At 38.8% G+C, this 24954-nt stretch overlaps 1 protein-coding gene across 1 annotated transcript; it reads left to right on the top strand.

Moving 5' to 3' along the window:
- The first annotated feature begins 4394 nt into the window (after positions 1 to 4394).
- LOC141595140 (tetraspanin-8-like) lies at positions 4395 to 5329 on the top strand. Its single transcript, XM_074415112.1, has 3 exons — positions 4395 to 4611; positions 4681 to 4922; positions 5018 to 5329. Exons 1-3 carry the CDS (start codon positions 4395 to 4397, stop codon positions 5327 to 5329), a joined length of 771 nt encoding a protein of 256 aa, XP_074271213.1.
- Positions 5330 to 24954: the final 19625 nt, after the last annotated feature.

Here is a 24954-nt window from a genome sequence, read left to right as displayed (position 1 = left end):
GACCAAGCTCATTATTCAAGTAGCGTTAATAATGAGCACCTCTTCTATGCCGGCCAAGCAAAGAGTTCAAGCAAAGAAAGTAGGTGGCTAATTGACAGCGGTTGTACAAGTCACATGATAAATGATTCAAGCATCTTCAGCGAGTTGGATACTTCTGTCCAAACTCCGGTATGAATGGGGAATGGCGAAGTTCTGACATCAAAGGGCAAAGGTACGATCATTGTTCCAACTAAGCGGGGTACAAAATACATTAAAGATGTGCTGCTTGTCCCGGATCTTGCTGAAAATTTGCTAAGTGTGGCACAAATGATCAAGAATGGTTATTCACTAGTCTTTGCGAATAATCATTGCACCATATATGACCCCGGAAATAAGGAGATTGTTAAAGTTGCCATGGAAAATAAAAGCTTCTCCTTGAAATGGAAGTATGGCCTAGAGTCATCATATCGAGCTCACGCCGCGGAGACCTGGCTATGGCATAGAAGGTACGGACATTTCAACTTACGTGCACTAGCCGACTTACACAACCAGAATGTTGTGCGGGATTTTCCAATGATTCAAGCAACTAAAGAACTATGCGAGCCTTATCAACTTGGAAAGCAACACCGCCTGCCATTTCCAAAGAGCCAAGCATGAAGGGCAAGTAAAAAGCTAGAGCTTGTTCACACAGACGTATGCGGTCCTCAAAGAACCTTATCTCATCTTGGAAATAGGTACTTTATCCTGTTTATTGATGATTTTACTCGAATGACTTGGGTATATTTTATGAAACAAAAATCAGAAGTATTCCAAGTCTTTCAAAAATTCAAAGCTCTTGTTGAAAATCAAAGTGGGTGCAAATTGAAGATGATTAGATCCGATCGTGGGAAAGAATATACTTCTTCACAATTCGACCAGTTTTGTGAAGATGAAGGTGTAGAACATCAGCTCACCGCAGGGCATACTCCACAAAAAAACGGGGTATCTGAAAGAAAGAATAAGACCGTGATGGAGATGGCCAGATGCATGTTGGTTGAAAAGAAAATGCCGAAGAAATTTTGGGTTGAGGCTGTCTACACATCCGTATACCTGCTCAACAGACTTCCAACAAAGGCAGTTAAGGGAAAAACTCCAGTAGAAGCTTGGAGCGATAAAAAGCCTACACCTAAGCATTTAAAGGTGTTTGGCTCGATCTGCTATGCTCACATCCCAAGGCAAAAAAGGAGCAAGCTTGATGATAAGGCAGAGAAAGGTATATTTCTTGGCTACGACTCAAAATCAAAGGCTTACCGGATTTTCAATCTTAATACGGAGAAGATTATGATAAGCCGAGACGTGGAGTTTGATGAAGATGCAATATGGAATTGGAAAGAAAAGAAGGTGGAAAGAAATGTGATCCTAGTTCCTGATCACCAACATTCAGAAGATGATGATGATATGATCAACAATAATGATCCTCCTACACCTCCATCAAATCCAATGCATGCACACTCTCCATCCTCAAACGACGATTCGGAGAATGCTACGGGACCTCAAGGTAAGAAAGATCTCTCCAAAATTTATGCAAAATGTCCCGTTATTAATCTGAATGAAGAGGAATGTGAGAGATGCTACTTCTCTTTTGAGGAGCCAAGAGACTATGATGAGGCTTCCAAATACAAAGAGTGGCAAGACGTAATGGAGACAGAAATAAACATGATAAAGAAGAATAACACCTGGGAATTAGTGGACAAACCCAAGGATCGAAAGGTGATTGGAGTGAAATGGGTCTACAAAACAAAGTTGAATCCAGATGGCTCAATCAATAAGTACAAAGCAAGACTGGTCATGAAAGGGTACTCCCAACAAGCTGGAATAGACTACGGAGACACATTTGCTCCAGTTGCTCGTCATGATACGGTAAGGACTCTTATTGCTCTAGCTGCTCAAGAAAGATGAAAAATTTATCAACTTGATGTCGAATCTACCTTCCTTAATGGAGAACTCGAGGAGGAGATATACATCGAGCAACCTCCAAACTTTGTCACACAAGAAAATGAAGAAAAGGTGTGCAAGCTGAAAAAGGCTCTATATGGCCTCAAACAAGCTCCAAGGGCGTGGTACAACAAGATTGATTCTTACTTCCTTGAGCAAGGATTCACGAGGAGTAAAAATGAGCATACACTATACGTAAAGAAAAAACAAGGTGATCTTCTCATCGTTTCTCTCTATGTTGATGATCTCCTTGTCACAGGAAACAATGCCCAAATGATCCTTACATTTAAGGAGGAGATGAAGAAAAGGTTTGAAATGACAGATTTGGGCTTAATGAATTTCTTCCTTGGCATGGAAGTCCATCAAGCAGAAGATGGAATCTTCATTTCTCAAAATAAGTATGCTCGGGAAATCCTCAAAAGGTTCAAGATGGAGAACTGTAAGCCGGTTTCTACTTCTTTGGTCTTGAATGGGAAGCTATCCAAAAATGATGGGTCAAAAGAAGTTGATCTCAAGCAATACCGAAGCTTGGTTGGAAGCTTACTTTACCTCACAGCTACAAGACCTGATCTTATGTTCACCACAAGCTTATTATCAAGATTTATGAGCAAACCAAGTGAGGTTCACATGGGTACAGTGAAGAGAATACTTCGATATCTAAAGGGTACTCTAGAGTTTGAAGTATTTTACCAGCCTTGCGACAATCCAAGATTAATAGCGTACTCCGACAGTGACTGGGCAGGATCGGTAGATGACATGAAAAGTACTTCAGGCTATGCATTTACTTTCGGCTCAGGAACATTCTCATGGAATTCAAAGAAGCAAGATATCGTAGCTCAGTCAACAGCCGAAGCCGAGTACGTTGCAGCTTCAGCGGCGGTCAATCAAGTAATATGGCTAAGGAAGATACTTCAGGACTTAGGCTACAAGCAAGAAGGAGCAACCTAGGTTATGGTGGATAACAAGTCAGCAATCGCCATCGCGAAGAATCCAGTGTGCTTCAGCAAGACAAAGCACATGAAAGTGAGGTTTTATGCACTTCGAGATGCCGAGCAAGAAAAGGAAGTGGAACTTATCCATTGCCCATCCGAGTTCCAACTAGCTGACATTTTAACCAAGGCTCTACCGACAGCAAAGTTCGAGTTTCTAAGATCAAAGTTGGGCGTCACTCCAAAAGTCTCAAGGAGGAGTGTTGAAGTGTGAGACTTTTCTGGAGTGTTCTAGAAGGTTCCAGAATATTCTAGAATAATGTAGAAACTTCTAGAATGTTCTAGAATAATGTCGAAGTTACTAGAATAGTCTAGAATACTCTAGAAGGATCATGAATGGTCTAGATGTGTGTAGAGAAGTCTAGAACCTTCTAGAGATGTCTTGTATGTATAGAGAACTCTAGAGACGTACTAAGTCTAGGTCACTCTAGAATGCTCTATTATAGAGAATTCCAAGAATGTAGGAGAAGGAGGAGGAGCACTATAAATAGAGGTCTTCCCCTCCCATTTTGATGTATCCCAAAAAATTCACAACAAATCAATACACAAACTAATTCCTTTAAACCAAACTCCAACTAATCAACCTTCAACTAATCAACTAAACAAACAACTAATCTCCACTCTACTTCTTATACTCCCCCATACACCAACAGGAAAATACAATCCCAAATAAAGTTCTCATTACAAAAGCATCCATCTCTAAGAGAATGGTGGCTAAGACCAGTGACGGAGTCAGGAGTTGACCCTAGCAGGGGCGAATGGGTAACGGTTTAAGGGAAAATCGAAAAAAGTTGGAAAATTTTAACTAAAAACTTTAAAATTTGTGAACGCCAGTGGAAGCGAGCGCCCTTGCTAGAAAAAAGTAAAGTTTAAACTTTAAACTTTAAACTTTACCAGTAATGGTTTAAGGGAAAATAGAAAAAAGTAGGAAAATTTTAACAAAAAAATTTGAAATTTGCGAACGTCAGAGGGGGGCAGGGGGCGAGCGCCCCTGTTAGCCCCCTCATCGGTCGAGAGCATCAACAACCATACCTGGACATTTGGAGACATCTCCTTGAATGCATCTTCAAAAAATGTGACTGTGTGAGATCTGTAATTGTTCCCTACACCAAAGTTATGTTAATCAAACGACCACAATGATATTAACAGTGTTGGCCGTTGAGGCAGTCGGAAACTCGAAACTATAAGGCAAACATTGAACTTTAAGGTAGGGAAATCAATCCCATATCTAATGGCTAGTACACAAAAGTCTCCTTAAGATCTTTTTGCAGGACCATTCATGCTTCACAATTGTTATTAAAAGTTGACCATTTGAATTCAAGGTCTTCAAAATACCAATATCTAATTCTTAGGCACTTTCTATATAACATCTTCCTAGCATTTTGCAACCTAATCTCATTAATTCTTCACACCACAAAACTTAACTATATTACCGATACAAAATTAAAAAAAATGGGGGACGATAGCGATGAAAAACTCACGGCTTTCGACTTAGTTTTGATCGATATGAAGCATGTCATGTGGCCTTTAGCACTTGCTATTGGAATTCATGTCCTTACCTCAGTAAGCTCAGGAGCCATTGGGTTTAACTTCCTAGGCATAATAGCAATCGTCGTGTCAGTCATGCTATTGATTTTATTTTGTATCGACTGTGCCACCCTTGATGACAGTAAGGACGTGTTCCTAGCCGAGAGCATTTGATGTGGGGTACCCTTGTATTTTCTCATGATTGCCTTAGGCTTTTTTGCCTTGGCTGTTAGCCACCCGGGTAAAGGACATTCTTTACCCGGGATTGCATACAAGGAGTACGATCTCAGTTCGTACTCCAAGTGGATGCAAAACAAGGTTAATGATACCCACCGTTGGGAGAAATATTACAAAAGTAGGCTTATTAAACATCATGTATGTAAAGATATGACTACTGAATATAGGCTTGACACCATTGATATGTTCCACAAAAGACCTCTCAACTCTTTCGAGGTACGTTTTTTTATTTTCGTAAGTATATTACTCCGTGTATTTCATTTGCATTGTTTATATTTACTAAATGTACGTAATTTGGTTTGATAAAAAAGAGTAATAATGTCAGAAAATTATGTAATTGTCAGTCTGGTTGTTGCAAGCCCCCGGAAGCATGTAAATTCAATTATATAAGTCCAACAAATTGGACGAAGCTAGAGAACCACAACAACTCTAATATGGATTGCTATACATGGAGCAATGATCCAACAACATTATGCTACAATTGCCAATCTTGCAAGGCTGGTTTTTTTCAAGATGTGAAGCACTGGGATTTTCCGGCCATCGTCGCCGTTGTTGTTCTCGCCAAACTCGTTCTTGGAACTTTAATATATGCCCTCTGTTATTGTTGCAATCCTGATATGTAATAAGCATTACATATGTTAGATTGTTTAGATGCTAAGTTCTTATAGAAGTTTATGTATGTTATTTATATTTTTAAGTTCAAAATTAGCTATGGAATGTGTGAAGATGTCTTAGCCTAGTTGTTAAGACTGAAGTAAACTTTGAATTCTCATTTCCATTATATTTATATATGTGTTCCATCTATTTTGACACTTAATAGCAATTGGTCATTGTAATTCAATTCCAATCAATAATCTCGATTAACTAATCATGAATAACGAATTATAATTCTCCTTCTGATTTGGTAAATTAAAATGTAACACACTCTCAATTATCTATATATAAGAGAAAATGTTTATCGTACATAACGAATTATAATTCTCCTTATGATTAGATAAAGGGAGGTGCTAGGGCGACACCCGGCCGGTGTTACCGAGCCTAAAAAAAATAGAAAAAAGTTAAAAATTAAAAAGTAATTTTCGTTTTTGCGCCAATATCGTAGGGATAAAACCGTAATCAATCTATTATATTTATAATAAAATAAAATATAAAAGATACTAATCCAAACTAAACTCTATCTAATATTCCTATCACACAATACGATAATATCTTCTCCGTAGATATCATAACAAACCCATCTTCATTTTCCTTATATCATACGCTTTACCAATTAACAAAAATAAAAGAGAGAATTTTATTGTCAAACCTAAAACGATAAATACTTTACGGAAAATTCCTTTACTGAATTCATAATTATTAAGGTACACTCAGTTATATGAATCTGAGAACCTCCGGCTACGTACTACCTCACGCAAGTCATTCGACAGTAACAAATGATTTATATGAACAAAATGTTGAATCATTGTCAAGATGATTGTTGTTTTTGGTGCATATGGTCAAGATGATTGTGAGTAGTGATTTATATGCTACTAGTCATCAACATGTATTGTTCCACGCTTTCACCAATATCGCACAAAAACATATTGTTGTCAAAAGAAAAAATATCGCACAAAATTATCGGACAAAATCCTTCATTTTTTGAAAAATTTATTATTATCATTATTGAAAAATTAAATGATTAATAAGTTCCTAAACTACCCATTAACACAAATTAGTTTGAAATTTAAATTTTGATTGACAAAAATTAAATAAATAAGTAAATTACAATAATATCCCGGGTGTCGCTCAATTTGAGTAACATCCGGTATCGCCATCTCATTTAACTTAAGTTAACGGATGAAGATGAAAGATGAAAAAGAATTTGTTCATTTAATTTGTATAGTTACTTTTATACGAGGTTCGATACTTTTAGGGACGTGCTAAATCCCGCACATCATTTTACTCAATCCCGCACTTATTTCCATCTTATTCCGAGAGTACCCCTCTCATTTCTCCCCTCCCAAGAAAATAAGAGAGAGAAACATGAGAAATGGAAAAACCCCAAATATCAATTTCAGCGGCTCCCTCCGCCACCACACTCCCTCTACCGGCATCCTCCCTCACCGCCTGTCCCAGCGCCGTCGACCGACCCTCTACGCGACGACCGTCCCTTCACATCCATCTCCTCGCGCCGACAGCCGACCATCTCGGAGTCGGCAGCCACCATCCCCGCCAATTTCTCATCTTCTTCTTAAAGTCTTACCTTCTCGAATTCAATGTTGGTCATGGTGCTCATGCTGCAATTTTTTCCAAGAGACATTTGAAGGGAGACAAAGCTAAATCACTGAGTTCAATTTCTCAAACTGACCTTCGTGAATTCAATGGTTTTCGCAAACTATTTTTGGCTGTTGGTATCGCCAATGTTACCAAACTAACTCCGTCTACATATCGTTCATGGTCTCGAAAAATTAAACACCTTCTTTTTTATTACACTTTATTCAAATATCTGGACGGCTCCCATCGATGTCTGTCTCAATTACTGCAAACACTAGTGCCTCACTTGTAAGCTATAAGACTTATAGCCAATAGTTTCACTTAACTAATGTCACATGTGCAAGGAAGACAGTTGTAATCTAAAAATTGGTGATGCGAAATGTCGGACAACAAGTTATTGTTTGTTTCACGGAGTTCAAGTGATTTTGTGAAATTCGGAAAGTAGGGTTGTCACTGAACTCATAAACAACATCACGAAGAAATACTATTTCCTTTGCTTGTTCAAGTCTATTTCGTCTAATAAGTAAATGTTGAATTTGGACAGTAAATACTGAGCCATCAGATGAATTTGTTCAAGTCTATTTTGCCTGGTTTCATCTCTTTCGTCAATGGATGGAAGGAATACGCTGTGTAGTAGCCATCAAATTAATGATTTACCAAATGCGACAGATCAAAGGTCTGCATTCTCATCAAAAAATTTAGAATACCCTAGTACAGTAGTACCCACAAACCCAACCCCAGACAATCCTTCCCCGACCCCTCTACCTCGCCGCCGACCACCTGTCCCACCGCCATCCAAGCGCCGACCATCCCTCCACACCCCCGTAACCGCGCCTACCACTCCTGCACATCCTCGTACCCATTTCGACAACCCCTCCCCAAAGCCAACTACCCATCCCCCGCCTACAACCTACAACCACCGCCTCTCGACGACACATACACTAGCACTCGACGCTGCCTTCTCCAACCACCCTACTTCGGCCTGACGTCCTAACAACCACCCCTTCAACAACCAAAATTAATCCAAACCCTAATTGTTAACAAACCCTTTTTTTAATAAAAAAAATCAACTAAATCGACTAAAAGACAGATTCTTCATAAAATTATTGATAAAACGACGAAATTACGTTTGATATGTGCGAATTACCATACATAATAGTCGAACGATGGAGGGAGTGATTTAGAGAGAGAAGTCTTTTTAATTTTTTTTTACCGAAGGGTAATTAGGAATATTAAGGTAAAATGTGTAAGATTTAGCAATTTAGCGTGCGGGATTTAGCTTATATGTACTTTTATTCTCGAAGTACAGTTAACATTAAATTACTCCGTATAATGTGTCAAGACTTGAATCATAAATGTAGTCTCGAACCTCCGACTACCACTACAACTCATAAGACTCAAATGCCATTTTACCCAGGTGATTAGGTGCTGATGTTTTTTTTTATAGTCACTAATACAAAAAAGTAACAGGACTCTGATCTAAATCAAAGACTATCCAAAAGACGAGAAATGTACTAGAATTGTTGAACAAAAATGGCACAGAATCTTTCAAAATCTATTTTTTTTTTAATTTATTATAATCATTTTTGTTTGTTAGAAATTTGTGCCTTGAATTTGTGTCGAAGGCGGACTAAGCTAATACGTAGAGTAAAGCAAAGGAACAAAGTCCAATAAGAAGAAGGAAGCAGCAACAGGTGGTACGCGAGTCGCTTGCATTCCTTGTAACACCTCGGCCCAAACCTAGGGTCGGGAGCGATTACTTATGATGGCTCACCAGGCTGTGTACATGGCTCACAAATCAACACGGGTCCTTTATAGCGCATTTTGTCCTCACTCATGCGCATCCCAGGAACCTTCCCAGGAGGTCACCCATCCTAAGACCACTCCCAGTCAAGCATGCTTAACTGTGGAGTTCTTTTGCATGGATGACCATAAAAGAAAGTGCACTTTGTTTTTATGAGTAGTACTTGAAATCCCTTTAAGTACTAGTCATTTAAACCTATCACTGAACCTCTTCAATTAACGTGGGGTGTTATATTCATGATGTTTTACGTAGTACGTTGTTGTAGAAGGTTCATGCTTGTGTACGTACATGACTTGGCATTATCGAAAGTTAGTGGGAACTTTTTGGTTTCTTATTTGATTTGGCTTTAGGCCGTTAATTGTTTAAGGCAATTAGCGTTTCGTTTGTATTAGGAAATTATTACGGAGTATGTAATTTCTTAATAGTTTTTTTGTTTCCTAATTAGTTTACATCTCTTATTAAGGGTGGAATAAATCTATATAAAGACCTTTATATTAGTCTAGGTTAATTAAGGAGGTGGAGATAATATTTGTGAGCACATCTTATGAGAGTCGATTTGTGAGGTTCCTTCCGAAAGAAAGTTTCAGTTTGTGTAATACTACGGTTTTATGTGTCTTGGGGTACTCTATCGATTAGGGCTTACTCTATCGATTAAGTATGGTTTTACGCAAAACAGTAGTCTGCCTGATGGGTACTCGATCGAGTAAGCTTGGTACTCAATCGAGTAAGGGTCACTCGATCGAGTAAGTGACTTACTCGATCGAGTAAGTCGGTTAACGGGTGATATTTGACGGGTTTTGTTAATAATGAGGGAATGGTATATAAGGCCTTCGTCACTTTTATTAAAACACTTTTAAAAACCTAAAACCTTCAAGTGAAGATTAGAAGTTACGTTGAATCATCCTCGCCGCATTATTAGCAAATCCCGGAGCTAGGAGTGTCGGTTTTCGTTGTTCTCTACACCTTTGTGATCCTTGCGTCATGGGTAAGCTCTACATATCTTTTTTATATCGTTTGGTTAATGTTGGTTAAACCCTAATTGGGTGATTTGAGGGTTTTGGTGGTTATGTGATTTTGGTAGTAATAATATGTATGTATGTATAGGAGGAGGGTTCGTTGAGGAGAGATTCTGATTTAGCTGCTTGATCGTCTAATTCCGTGTTGCTTTCCAGGTAGGGTTTCCCTACTCAGTATTAGTTACATAGTGTGTGGTGGTGGTTGTTGTGATTAAAGATTGATTGTATTGTTAAGTTGTTAGACGGTTGTTGTTTTCATACTGTTGATTGGTTTGTATCTGTCTGTGATCTTCGGGGCGCGTCCCTGGTTGAGTGGAGTCACTTGCGGGAGTGACTTCACGCCCTTGGTTTGCCCTCTGTGGATCCCGCCACAGGAGGGGATGTGCACATTAATGAAACTTGGGTTTATCGCTTAGTGGTGATGAGCGGAATTTGGTGGGTACGACTGCGGTCCCCCACTGGCGGTGTGGAGTACTTGTTGCGATGGGTACTCTGGCAGGGCTACACACTTTAGTGTGTAGTCAGTTGTGTGGAGATTGGTTATGGAGACTGGGGAATTGTTGTGCTGTTGAGTTGTTTATGCACTTGTTCGTTGTGGCTTTGTTTTATGTAATTAGTACTGACCCCATTAATTGTTTTAAAAACTGTGGTGATCCACTCGGGGATGGTGAACAGTTATTGAGCAGATATGATATGACGCGTATAGGATAGCTGGGATGAGTTATCACGTGGCAGTTAGAAGTCTTCCGCTGTGTCAGACGATGTTTTGTAGTTTTGATGGTTTTATCAGTAGACCGTTTTGAGTACTTTGTATTTCAGTTTAGCAGTTTTGGAGTTGATATGTAATCACTTTAAACCGTATTTACTTTTAAATATGTTTCGTTATTGTCTTATGATTATCATTGCCTCGGGTAACCGAGATGGTGACGTTTCCATACCTTAAGTGGTCCTGGTAAGGCATTTGGAGTATGAGGGTGTCACAAAGTGGTATTGGAGCTACGATTTTGGAATCTGTAACTAATGAACCCAATGAATCTAGAGAGTCAAAATAAAATGAACCCGGGTAGGAGTTGCTAGGAGCTAATGCAAAGACTTGGGAGACATCCTAAAGTCGCGAACTTGCCCTTCAACTTTGAACTGGTCACTATAGGGTGTCATGGGATCGCTATGTGTTTGCTAATGTTCTATCGCGTATGTTGAATGATGTATTGTATAGAAATGTTGCAAAATGATTGTGGTGGAATGGGGAATGTGGTAAATGATAAAGTGTTGTGAATAGGCATGTTTCATGATAGTCGGTCCACAATGTTGTTTAGTATTGCTGGAAAGGTATATGAGAATGATGAATGATGTGGAGGAAAAAAGGAAGTAGTTCATATATGATAATATGTGATGAATAATGATGTTGCAGGATGAATGTTTTGTAATGTGGCTATACTAGTAACATGTGATTAGGGGGTGTGATATGAATTTTTCATAATTTTGTTTGCGTAAAGTTATATAATAAGTTCATATAATTGTCTACTGTTGTATCATATGCACTTGTTAGATGAAGAATGTGATTGAGCTAGATGAATTGATTGGAAAAGATGAAGTGGCAATTGCATGAGAATATGAATTTCTAGATTACGAATATGTTTAGGTGACGAAGTGGATTTGTAATATTGTTGTATTAATAACATGGAAATATGATTTGTAAGGTATGGGTATGATTTGTGTTATGAAAAGTTATAAAGTTAAAGCATGCGGGTAGTACATGATTGATAAGTTGAATGTTATATGAGCATGGTAGATGTTATTGTTTGGCTTTTGGTAAGTAGTAACATATGGTCAGGGGATAGTGGTTTTATAAGTATCGAGTCGTTTTTGTTCACTTTGTTGATGTTTAAGTTGTTTGAAAGAGAAGATCAAATAGTTATGTTGTTCGATTATAGAGAGGTTGTCTTTAAAATGTTATAACTTGAGATGCATAAATGATTTTTATGTGATTCTAATTGGAGGTGATAGCTTTTTCTTTTACGATTCTAACGATATGTCACACGCCCAAAATGACCAAGAAACGAGTAAGATATGACCGTTTTACGAAAATTGGACAGTGCTGAGAAATGCGTAGGGTACTCGATCGAGTGGCCCTCACTCGATCGAGTGCACCTCTTGTTACTCGATCGAGTAACCCTTACTCGATCGAGTAGCCCTGGTAATTTGTTTTACGTGCCTCTGACCTTCACCTGCTCGATCGAGTAAGCCACTTACTCGATCGAGTGGCCTGTACTCGATCTAGTGACCCCTGCTTTGGGTCATATGCTTATTTTGACTTGGTTGCATATTATGTTTAATTCAAAGGTGTTATTTGGCTTCTTTATGCATTGTTTACCTATGTGTTGGTCATGATGCGTAAGTTACTCAATCTTATGGTGTAAGGAGTGACACCTGTGGTGAGTAAGAGTTCGGTGAGTAGGACATGAGTTATATGTGGTTGTAGTAGATAGTGGAATGAGAAAAAGGAAGATTGGCAAGGCTTAATTGAGGCATAGGGCATGTTTTGTGAGATGAGATGAGTGATATGATTGTGTGTTGAGTAATGAAAAAAGTAAGTGAATGTGGGCAAGGGATAATGTAAGGCTAAGGAACGTGAGAATGAATAGATTGAAAGGAAGGATGTGGATAGTAGCAACTTGAGATGCGTAAGGAATTATGGAGGTATTTGGTTAGGAATTGTGTTGGTTAAGAATATAAGTAATGAAAGTGCGTGTAGATGTGGACAATGGGCCACGGGGGCGCTTGGGAACAAGCGTTTGCATTTGTGGAGTCGCCACCAATTTATTGTGGAAAATTGGAAACCGTTCGAATACCTCGTGTCATGTCAAGACACAAAGTAGTGACATGAACACCAAGAACTCGTTACCCTTAGCATTCTATGTCTGGAATGACTCTCGTGGATGCCAATGAACACGGATGTTCACAGAGATCTGGAGTAAGGGGTGAGGGTACGTATTAGGAAGCTCTTTTGATCGAACACCTAATCCCGCCCGCCTCGATAGCGGCCTCTACTAATGATTAGGGAAATTATTCATACTCGATATGTTGTCGATTTATATGCATGCAATGCAACATCCATTAGATTAATCCTAACATGTGAGAATTAGACTAAGTCGATGAACAAGTAATTTAACATACAATTAATTGGGGTCGAAGTGAATGTTAGATTAATTACATGTGAATGCCAAGTAAATAAATCATACATAATAAACACGAATACAAAATAAAGAAATAAATTACAATTGATAAACTTGAATTTACGTCATAAACATGCCTAAAAGAGTTTTAGAATAAAATAAAAGAATAAATGAAAATTAGAAAATTGGAAAAAATAAGGAAATTGGAAATTGGAAATTGATTTAAATTAGGAAAATTGGAAAATAAGGAAATTTGAAGAAAAGGAAAATTTGGAAAATATGAAGAAAAGGAAAATTGGGAAAATAAGGATAATATGAAAAATAAGGAAAATAAGGAAAATAAGGAAAATATGGAAAATATGAGAATAATGGTTAATTAAAATCCTAATTAGAAACCCTACGTCAAAACGAGAAGAGTTCAGAGGCAGAAACCACCTCAGAACATGCGCAACACTTCCTGCGCCTGTTCTTAAGTTGGGTTCTGACTGTGAAAGTCAGACTCGCGGTTTTTTATGTTCGTTTGTTGATTTACATTGATTTATTGATTGGTAACTCGAGTAGAAGTGATTAATTGATTTACATGCATCTGGGATCGTCATGAAGTGAAAGAAAACAATTTAAAACGAATTATTATAAGTTAGATATTATTTACGATGTTGGAATTGATTTATTTACAAACTTGAAGTTAATGGTGGAAACAAAGATTACGAATTGATGAAGAAAACAGATTTAAAACATGTATCAAAGACGAAATCAAGGGACTTGATATGAACGAATCGAATCTCTAAAATCCGAGTTTGAATTTGCGACGAAAACCCACAAATATTAATTATAAGGGATTTAAGTCGAAAATTATTGAAAAGGATTCATAAAAACTAATTTGAAAATTACTAGGTGAAATAAGGGAAAGAACGAAGAAAGAAAAATAAAAGACGAAAGGAAGAAAAACCCGAGGAAGAAGAAGAAGTGCATCAATGAAAGCGAGCCCACTGGAAGAGGCGCGTAGAAGAGATGCGCCCTTTCCAGAAGGCGCATCAATTGATGCGATTCTTCCCCACGTCAGATCTGTGTTACTTCCGTTAAAAAGGGTTTTAAAAGACGGTTTCGAGCATGCTTATGACATAAATTCTTACATTAATCATAATACAGAAAATAAATACATTAAATAAAATACATTAAATAAAATTGGGATTTTACACCCTCAGACTTACATGTTAGCGTCGCGAGATTTAACTAAATCGGTTTTTAGTGGTAACTCGACTCGATTTATAATGCAAATATGAAAGTGCCCTTGAAAAAGGATTTAAAAGCAAATTGAATTGATTAATTGATTATGGTGTAGTGGAGTTGGTCAAATTGGTCGGTCATGCAAAACGAGGCTGGTACTCGGAAGGATCCGAGCTTACGTGGTCGAAAGTTCAAGCACGTAGGCGCCAATAAGCAAGAGCGTGGTCTTAGAATGCAAAGGGAGAAGAGAAGGGCGGACACTCGCGTGAGAAATATGAGGAGCGAAGGCTCCTATTTATACTAATCACGTGAAGGAATTAGGGTTTTCGGAGAAACTTTGGAATTGAATCTCGAAAAGATACGAAAAAAACGCAGAAAAGGACTTGGGAAGAGGCGCTTGCATCAATCGTCCCTTGGAAGAGGCGCAGACACTTTGCGTCTGTTCCCTGTGTGGTTTCCTCTGCGGAAGAAAGATTTCCGTGTTTAATTTATGGAATAACGGATTAATCTTATTTTCCTTAATATTTTGTATGAATATTACGGGAAATTCTTTACCAAAGATTAAAAGATTGTGAAATATAGAATAGAAATATCCGGAACATTCCAGAACATTCTGACTCGGGATTTAGCGGTTATCAGAAAATGAAGACGGTTTTAGGCCCGGACTCCAAATGTACTCCAATTACTGTCAAAACGACCGTATCGACGCGTAGATGACAATTAAGAGGTAGACACCAGTTTTTGAGCAATCACTTGATAAACTTACGAACTGTCACAAATCGTTCCGCGTACCAAACATGCGGCCCAATCATCACCGGGTGGTTTGCGAGAGGTGCAGAAATGAGGTATCTACAGTAGAGGGATGGAGAAAAGTGGTATATAGTGAACTTAATGAAGACATGTCGCGACGTGGATTTGCAGATAATGAGTGAGTTTGAGAATTTGTATTATCAAGAGGTAAAACTATTGTGTGATTTCCTTGGGCAATTCACGGTATGAAATGAGTTTTGGGTTTCTAAAGGAAACTGATTGATGATAAGTGTGAGTGATAGCATGATAAGAGAAAATCCATGGTAAGGAAGAGTGAGATGGTACTGATATGAGTGTAACATTCCGTTTGATGTTATGAGTATTTTGGTTATGTATGGAGTTAGTGTCGGGAGAGTTTATGATGTAGTGATACGACATCGTGAGCGAGGTGTGAAGGTAGGAATAGTTGGTAGATTTGGTGTTAAGAGTTCATGGTTTCATGTTTTGTAAGTTGGGGTTTTGTTTTGAGTTCTTAGTAGCTTTGTTGCGTCTTGACCGAGTTAGTATGTTGTTTTTATGTATGGGTTGAACTTCGGGGACGAAGTTCTTTTTAAGGAGGGAAGACTGTAATACTCCGTATTTATGAGTCTTGGGGTACTCTATCGAGTAGGCCTTATTCTGTCGAGTAAGGGAGTTTTGCGAAATAAAATAGTTTCGACTGTTGGGTACTCGATCGAGTAACTAGGGTACTCGATCGAGTAAGGGGGCACTCGATCGAGTACCTTAGCTACTCGATCGAGTAGCCGGTTTACGGGGGCTGTTTTGTCGGGTTTTGTTAATAATGCGATTAAAGTATAAAACACTTCCGTCATTGTTTCCAAATCACTTTTCCAAAACCTAAATTCCTGTTTAAGAGAGAAAGCAACAAGTTCATCTTCCTAATCGCATTCTTAGCAATTCCCGGAGATCAGACGGTCAGTTCGTGTCGTTGTTCGTGTCGTTGAGTTCCTTGCGTCGAGGGTAAGCTTTTAATATAATTTTTATAGTGTTTTTTTTAAGTTTGGTTAAACCCTAATTTAGAGATTGGGGGTTTTGTGTGTAGTTTGTGATGTGTAGCCTCTATGTGTTATATGATAGGAGGAGGGTTCGTAGAAGAGACTTTTTGATACAAATTGTTGATACCGTCTGACTGTTGTGCTTTCCAGGTAGGATTTCCTACTCAGTATTAGTCCCATAATGGGATATTGGTGATGTGTTGTATTTGGTTGTTTGATATAATGATTGTACTGTGTTTGTGGTTGTAATTGCTGTTGATGGTTCTCGAGATGCGTTCTCGGCCGAGTGGGGTCACTTGCGGGAGTGACTTCACGCCCTAGTTTTGCCCTCGTGGAACCCGCCACGGAAGGGGATTTGCACATTAATGGGACAGGGTTATCGCTCGGTATGATGAGCGGGGCTTAGGTGGGAACGGCTGCGGTCCCCAATGGCGCGGGTCGGTCCAGGGACGATCAATGATGGAGATGATTGGAATTGGTTGTTGTGTGTGTGTGATGATTAAGTCTGTCTGTTTATCTTATTGTTGATGTATGTATTGAATTGTGTGATTAGTACTGACCCCGTTTAAATGTTTTAAAAACTGTGGTGATCCATTCGGGGGTGGTGAGCAGTTATTGAGCAGGTATGAGACGATGCGTATGGGATAGCTGGGATGAGTCACCACGTTGCAGTTTAGAAGTCTTACGCTGTGTCTGACGCTTGATAGTATTTTGATAGTAGATAGTTTTGAGAACTTGTGGTTCCTTTTATCAGTTTTGGTTTTGAGCATGTAATCACTTAAGCTGTAATTACTTTTAAAGTACGTTTCTTTATTGTCTTATGATATTCATTGCCTCGGGCAACTGAGATGGTGGCATCCTTATACCTGAGTGGTCCTGGTAAGGCACTTGGAGTATGGGGGTGTTATAAATGGTATCAGAGCCACGATCCTGAAACCTGTAACCAATGAATCTAATGAATCTAGGGAGTCAATTAAAACGAACCCGGGGTAATGGTTGTAGGAGCTAATGCAAAGGCTTGGGAGACGTCCTAAAGTCGCGAACTCGCCCTACGATTTTGAACCGGTCACCATGGGATATGAGTCGGGATCGCTATGTGTTTATTTTGTGAATTGTGTAACAATATGGTGATGTGTGGCATGTATAAGGGTGATTTTGTATGCTGTTGGTTGAAAGCATGTTGGATGATACTTGGTTTACCATGTTGATTGGAATAGTTGGAAAAGTATGTGAGAATGACGAATGATGTGGTGGAAAAAGGAAATAGTTTATATGTGATGAATAATGATGTGTAGGATGAATGATTTATAATGAGGCAATCCTAATAACATGTGGATAGGGGGTGTGATAAGATTTGTTTTCATAGTTTTGTTTGCGTAAAGCTATATATTAAGTTCGTATAATTGTCTACTATCGTATCATATGCGCTTGTTAGCTGAAGTATGTGATTGAACTAGATGAATTGATTGGAAAAGATGAAGTGGCAATTTCGTAAGGATATGAATTTCTTGATTATGGAAGTGTTTAAGTGATGAAGTGGATTTGTAATGTTGTTGTATTAGCAACATGGAAATAGGATTTGTAGTGTAAGGGTGTGGTTTGTGTCATGAAAAGTTATGAAAATTAAAAACATGCGGGTAATACATGATTGAAAGTTGAATGTTATATGAGCATGATAGATGGTAATGTTTGGCTTTTGGTAAGTAGTAACATGAAGAATAGAGGTTCAATGATATGTGTTTTGTATAACAAATTGGATGAAAAGCATGATGGTTGTTTATAACGTGGCACTTGATAACACGAAGTAGATTATTATGTTGATTGTATGAGGAGTCGCGCAGATTTGAATGCATAGTTGTAATCATAATGTTGAAATAATAATGAATGCATAGTACGTTGGGGGTATGTGAGATAACATGCGGGTAGTATTCACGAGTCTACATGATTCGATCGAGTGGGTATTTGTCGTTATTTTGACCAGAATCGTGTTTTTGGGCACTCGATCGAGTACCTCGGGCACTCGATCGAGTATGGGGTCACTCGATCGAGTAGCCTGGCTACTCGGTCGAGTAAGTCGAGATCAAGTTCCGTTTGGGTTCTCGAGTCGGGGCACTCGATCGAGCATGTTGGGCACTCGATCGAGTAGCCTCAACTCGATCGAGTAGGTTCTGGTCCTCGATCGAGTGGGGTCTGTGCAGGTCATATGCGTGTTTCGGGTCATATGTTTATTTTTTATTATTTCTTTTTGACATTCGTTGCATATTACGTTTAATCCAAAGGTGTTGTATTACTTCTTTATGCATTGTTTTACGTATGTGTTGGTCCTAAAGCGTAAGTTACCCAATCTTATGATGTAAAGAGTGGCACTTATGATGAATATGAGTTCGGTGGGGAGGACATGAGTTATATGTGATTATGATAGATGGTGGAAAAAGAAAAGGAAGATTGGTATAGTTTATTGAGGCATAGAGCACGTTTTGCGAGACGGGATGAGTGATATGATTGTGTGTTGAGTAATGTAAAAGTAAGAGAATATGGGCAAGGGATGATGTGAGTATAATGAACGTGAGAATAAAAAGATTGAAAAGTAAGGATGCGGATAGTGGCAGCTTGAGATGTGTAAAGAATTATGGAGGGAGATGGTTAGAAATAGAGTTGAGTAAGGATATATGTAGTGAAAGTGCGTTTTAAAGGAGTTGAGAAGAGTAGTATATAGTGAACTTTGTGGAGACATGTCGCGAGGTGGATTTGGGAGATTTGGTTTATTAAGAGATGAAACTACTGTGTGATTTCCTTAGGCAATTAATGGTACAAAAGGAATTCTGATTTCTAGAGAGGTACAAAGGAGATGCAATTGTTAGAACAGTGAACGTTGATTTTATGGATAAACTAGATGCAAGGGTGATTAATGGCATAATAAGATAATATTTATGGTAAGAAAGAGTGAGATGATATCGATATGAAATAATGGGATTTGAGTTTTGGAGCAATGAAAAGATAATCGGAGCACTAAAGAGTTAGATAGAAGTAATAAGGAGCTGAGCTATTAATGGTATTTTTGAGTATAACGAGAAAAGAAGGATAAAAGTAAGTTGAGAAAAAGTTCACCGGAGTTATGTGACATAAAGTAAGGAATCGTCGAGATGTATGATACTATCAAGGGTAAGTAAGTTAATAGTTATACAGAAGTTTCAGGACAACATGATTAATCATGAGTTTCGAGGAATTAAGGGAGTATGAAGTTGGTGGAGTATTTGCACGATACGAGATTTTTGGTGGAGAGTTAGATGATGATACAATTAAGGATAGTATTGGGAAGAATGTTGAGGTAATTTTGTTAATGGATTGGATGTTCGTTATTTGGGATGTCAACCAAAGATAGGAAACAAATCGGGATGTTTAGAGATGAGTGTAAGAGGTTTGATGCCCGGACAGCGGTAGTGTTATGGTTTGTGACTAGTGGTTAAGGGTAATGGTATATTAGAAAGGTAACAATTCTAAGGAGGTTGATTTTGCGAGAGACCGCAGTTGATAAGTACGATTATGAAAGAGTATAAGATGTGGTTATATGAGGCGGTTGTTAGTAGTTGAGTATTAATGGTGTGGCTACATTTGAGAGAGTGATGGATATGCGAAAGGGAGAATATGTTATGAGGTGTATACGAGTTAAGCTCGGGCGACAGGTAACCTATGTTGAGTGGTAACTTACGTGATCGGGATTGACTAGTTGGTTGTGATTACGGATCTATGATATGTGTAAATGTTTGTGTGAGGTTCTGACCTCACAAGAAGTGGTATGGTGTGATAATTATAAAGTTGTTTTATGAATGTTACAGTAATATATAGGTTGGACACGGTAATTTAATTGAATAATATCCAAAAAGGTAATAACTTGATTAATTTGACATGGCTAGTTATAATTTTATGTGTATTAATAACACATGTGTATTCCGTGAAATGGTAGAGATGATGTTCATGAGATGCTTATCTGTTTATCCATATAATATGTTGCGTGGTGATTTAATAAAGTGGATTTGAGTAAGTTTTCTTGTCTGAGAAGTTATGCTCGGTCGGTGTTTATGGGAATCGTATGCGATTGTGATGTCTATCGGTGTGGTTGTGGTGCCTCGGGTGGTGATCCGGGCACGGTACATAATGTTGTGATGCAGGTATTTTCGCACTACGGTGTGGCTGTTGGTGGCGGTGTTGTGATGCCGTCACCGGTTGTGGTGGAGTAGGCGGGATGATTATGATTCGAGTTTCGAAAGTGCATACCGGTTATTCATAGTTTGTTGTTTTGTTTGATGTTGCTCCCTGCGAGTTTGGTTTTGCAGAGACAACAGGTTGTCTTGTTTATTGATGTTTTCTTTACCAAGTTAAGTTGGGAATGAGGGTATAATATGATATGAAATAGAGTCGTATATGTTTTCGTTGTTGTCATGGTATAGTGGTGTTCTATTGATGGGACACGGTTGTGAGAGGTTGTTACAGTAATTTTGATCTTGTTCTAGATAAGGCTTTAGTAGACATGGTAATGACAAGTGGTCCGTAGAACATGTGTGGTAATGATCCGAAAAGTGCGGGTGGTTCATAATCTTTTGTTGGGACGGTGAGTGTAGGGTGTTGGGGGAATTAGTGTCATATAAGGTTATGTATGAGTCTTGCGGTAATGAAGGAAAGAACTGGAGGATCTAGTGTGAGTGTACGTAACGAGTGTGGATCGTGAGTTATGCGTTTGGGAGATAGGTGCTTTATATAGAGAGGTATGTCATGTTGCGGTAATGTGGAAAGTTGAAGTTTTGGGTTAAGATAAAGATTTTGAGGTATAGGTTAGGTGGTGTGACGAATGAGTTGAGGTATGAGGAATGTTTAAGTAAGAGAGCCTTGGATATATGCATGGCGAGTGTTTAGATTATAAGTGGTTATCTTTGACATGCGGTGGTGATGAGGATAATGACACGATATAGCTAGGATTTAATATTAGTGAGTTACGAGGACGTAACATTTGTCTTAAGAGGAGTAGGATGCGATAAAAGAGAGTTTCATGGTGGTGCATGTTGTAATATAATTGGAAGTAGAGTGTTAGCGTAGCGTAAAGGAGGGATTTGTTTTGTGGATGATACTTATAAAAGGCCATGGCCGTGCTTGTAGTAGTGTGATGCTTCGAAGTGTGAGAATATTTTATATAGTGTTGACAGTTGGAGGATGGTGTTATGAGTCTGAGTAAACTTCGAGGACGAAGTTCATTTTAAGGGTGGTAGAATGTAACATTCCGTTTGATGTTATGAGTATTTTGGTTATGTATGGAGTTAGTGTCGGGAGAGTTTATGATGTAGTGATACGACATCGTGAGCGAGGTGTGAAGGTAGGAATAGTTGGTAGATTTGGTGTTAAGAGTTCATGGTTTCATGTTTTGTAAGTTGGGGTTTTGTTTTGAGTTCTTAGTAGCTTTGTTGCGTCTTGACCGAGTTAGTATGTTGTTTTTATGTATGGGTTGAACTTCGGGGACGAAGTTCTTTTTAAGGAGGGAAGACTGTAATACTCCGTATTTATGAGTCTTGGGGTACTCTATCGAGTAGGCCTTATTCTGTCGAGTAAGGGAGTTTTGCGAAATAAAATAGTTTCTGACCTGTTGGGTACTCGATCGAGTAACTAGGGTACTCGATCGAGTAAGGGGGCACTCGATCGAGTACCTTAGCTACTCGATCGAGTAGCCCATTCTGACGGGCTGTTTTGTCGGGTTTTGTTAATAATGCGATTAAAGTATAAAACACTTCCGTCATTGTTTCCAAATCACTTTTCCAAAACCTAAATTCCTGTTTAAGAGAGAAAGCAACAAGTTCATCTTCCTAATCGCATTCTTAGCAATTCCCGGAGTTCAGACGGTCAGTTCGTGTCGTTGTTCGTGTCGTTGAGTTCCTTGCGTCGAGGGTAAGCCTTTAATATAATTTTTATAGTGTTTTGTTAAGTTTGGTTAAACCCTAATTTAGAGATTGGGGGTTTTGTGTGTAGTTTGTGATGTGTAGCCTCTATGTGTTATATGATAGGAGGAGGGTTCGTAGAAGAGACTTTTTGATACTGTTTGTTGATACCGTCTCGATGTTGTGCTTTCCGGTAGGATTTCCTACTCAGTATTAGTCCCATAATGGGATATTGGTGATGTGTTGTATTTGGTTGTTTGATATAATGATTGTACTGTGTTTGTGGTTGTAATTGCTGTTGATGGTTCTCGAGATGCGTTCTCGGCTGAGTGGGGTCACTTGCGGGAGTGACTTCACGCCTTAGTTTCGCCCTTCGTGGAACCCGCCACGGAAGGGGATGTGCACATTAATGGGACAGGGTTATCGCTCGGTATGATGAGCGGGGCTTAGGTGGGAACTACCGCGGTCCCCCATGGCGTGGGTCCAAAGTGGACGATCAATGATGGAGATGATTGGAATTGGTTGGCTGTGTGTGTGTGACAGTTAAGCTGTCTGTTTATCTTATTGTTGATGTATGTATTGAATTGTGTGATTAGTACTGACCCCGTTTAAATGTTTTAAAAACTGTGGTGATCCATTCGGGGGTGGTGAGCAGTTATTGAGCAGGTATGAGACGATGCGTATGGGATAGCAGGGATGAGTCACCACGTTGCAGTTTAGAAGTCTTCCGCTGTGTCTGACGCTTGATAGTATTTTGATAGTAGATAGTTTTGAGAACTTGTGGTTCCTTTTATCAGTTTTGGTTTTGAGCATGTAATCACTTAAGCTGTAATTACTTTTAAAGTACGTTTCTTTATTGTCTTATGATATTCATTGCCTCGGGCAACCGAGATGGTGGCATCCTTATACCTGAGTGGTCCTGGTAAGGCACTTGGAGTATGGGGGTGTTACAATGAGATAATGAGATATGAGTTTTGGAGCAATGAGAAGGTAGCCGGAGCATTAAAGAGTTAGGTAGAAGTAATAAGGAGTTGAATGGTTAATTGATTTTGTCGAGTGTAAAAAAAAGGGAGTAAAACTAGGAAAATGTTCACCGGAGTTATGTGATATAAAAGTAAGGAATCATCGAGATGTATGATACTATTATGAGGATTTGAGTTAACGGTTATATAGGAGTCCCAGGACGACATGATAATCATGAGTTTCGAGGAATTAAGGAAAGTAAAAGCGGGGTAAAGAATTTGCACGATATGAGGTCTTGGTGGTGAGTTGGGTGACGATACAATTAAGGACGAAATTGGAAATAATGTTGAGGTAATTTTTGTTGATGGGTTTGATGTTCGTTATTTGGGATGTTAACCAGAGATAGGAAAGAATCCGTGATGTTTAGAGATGAGTGTAAGAGGCTTGATGCCCGAACGATGGTAGTGTTAAGGTATTGTCACTAGTGGTTAAAGGTGATGATAAATAGGAAAGATGGCCATTCTAAAGAGGTTGATTTGGTAGAGACCAGATTGATATGTACGGTTGTGAGAAAGTATAAGACGTGGTCTTAGGAGGCGGTTGCTAGTAGTTGAGTATTAGCTGTATGGTTATATTTGGCAAGGGGTGATGGTTATACGAATGGGAGAAGCTGTTATGAGAGGCATACGAGCTAAGCTCGGGCGAGAGGTAACCTTTATCAGGTGGTAACTTACGTGATCAGGATTGACTAGTTGGATGTGATTACGGGTCTATGATGTGTATAAATGTTGTGTGAGGTTCTGACCTCACGATAAGTGGTATGGTGTGATAGTTATAAAGTTGTTATTTGAATGTTCTGTAATGCATGTTGAGTACGGTAACTTAATGGAATGATATAGATTGGGTGATCTAACATTGCAAGTTATACTTGTATGTGTATTCATGATATATGTTTATTCCGTGATATGATAGGGGGATGATATTCATGAGGTTCTTATCTGTTTATTCCATATAAGATGTTGCGTTGCGTTGTGATCTAGTAAAGTAGTTTTGAAAAAGTTTTCTTATCTGGGAAGTTATACCGAGTCAGTGTTTATGGGATTGTGTAAGTTGCGATGTCTATCGATGTGGTAGTGGTGCCTCGGGTGGTGATCTGGGCACGGTACGTCATGTTGTGATGCGGGTATTTTCGCGCTGCGGTGCGGCTGTTGGTGGCGGTGTTGCGATACCGTCACCGTTTGTGGTGGAGTAGGCGGGATGATTACGATTCGAGTTTCGAAAGTACATACCAGTTATACATAGTTGTTGTTTTGTTTGCTGTTGTTTCTTGTGAGTTTCAGTTTGGACAGATAGACGGTTGTTTTGTTTATTGATGTTTCTTACGAGTTTCAGCTTGGGAGTGAGGGTAGAGTATGATATGGATGAGAGTTTTGTATGCTTCTGTTGCCGGCTTTGTATAGCGATATTCTGTTGATGGGACACAGTTGTGAAAGGTTGTTACAGTAATTTTGATCTTGTTTTAAGATGAGGCATTGGTAGACATAATGGTAAGTGAGTTATTGAACATGTGTTGTACTGATATGAAAGATGCAAGTGGTTCATAATCTTTTATTGGGACAGTGAGTATAGGGCGTTGGAAATTAGTGTCATGTTAAGTTATGTATGAGTTTTGCGGTAATAAAAGAAAAGAACTTGAGGACCTAGTGTGAGTATACGTAACAAGTGTGGATCGTGAGTTATGCTTTTGGCGATAGTAGTTTTATATAGTTTATATAGAGAGGTATGTCGTGTTGCGGTAATGTGGAAGAGTTGGAGTGTTGGTTATGATAAGTATTTCATGGTATTGGTTAGATGAAGTGCAGAATAAGTTGAAGTATGAGAACTGTTTAAGTAAGAGAGCCTTGGAAATAGGAATGGTTATAGGTGTGAGGGTATAGGAGGTTATCTTTGACATGTGGTGGTGATGAAGATGATGAGAAGATATAGTTAAGGATCTAGTATTACTGAGTTACGAGGATGTAACATTTATCTTAAGAGGAGTAGGATGCAGCAAAGAGTGTTTGATGGTTGTACATATTGTAGT

This window comes from Silene latifolia, chromosome 8, assembly GCF_048544455.1.
Source record: "Silene latifolia isolate original U9 population chromosome 8, ASM4854445v1, whole genome shotgun sequence".
Lineage (NCBI taxonomy): Eukaryota > Viridiplantae > Streptophyta > Magnoliopsida > Caryophyllales > Caryophyllaceae > Silene > Silene latifolia.
The sequence above is the reverse complement of the archived record's forward strand: the minus strand, read 5'-3'. Positions and strand labels throughout refer to the sequence as shown.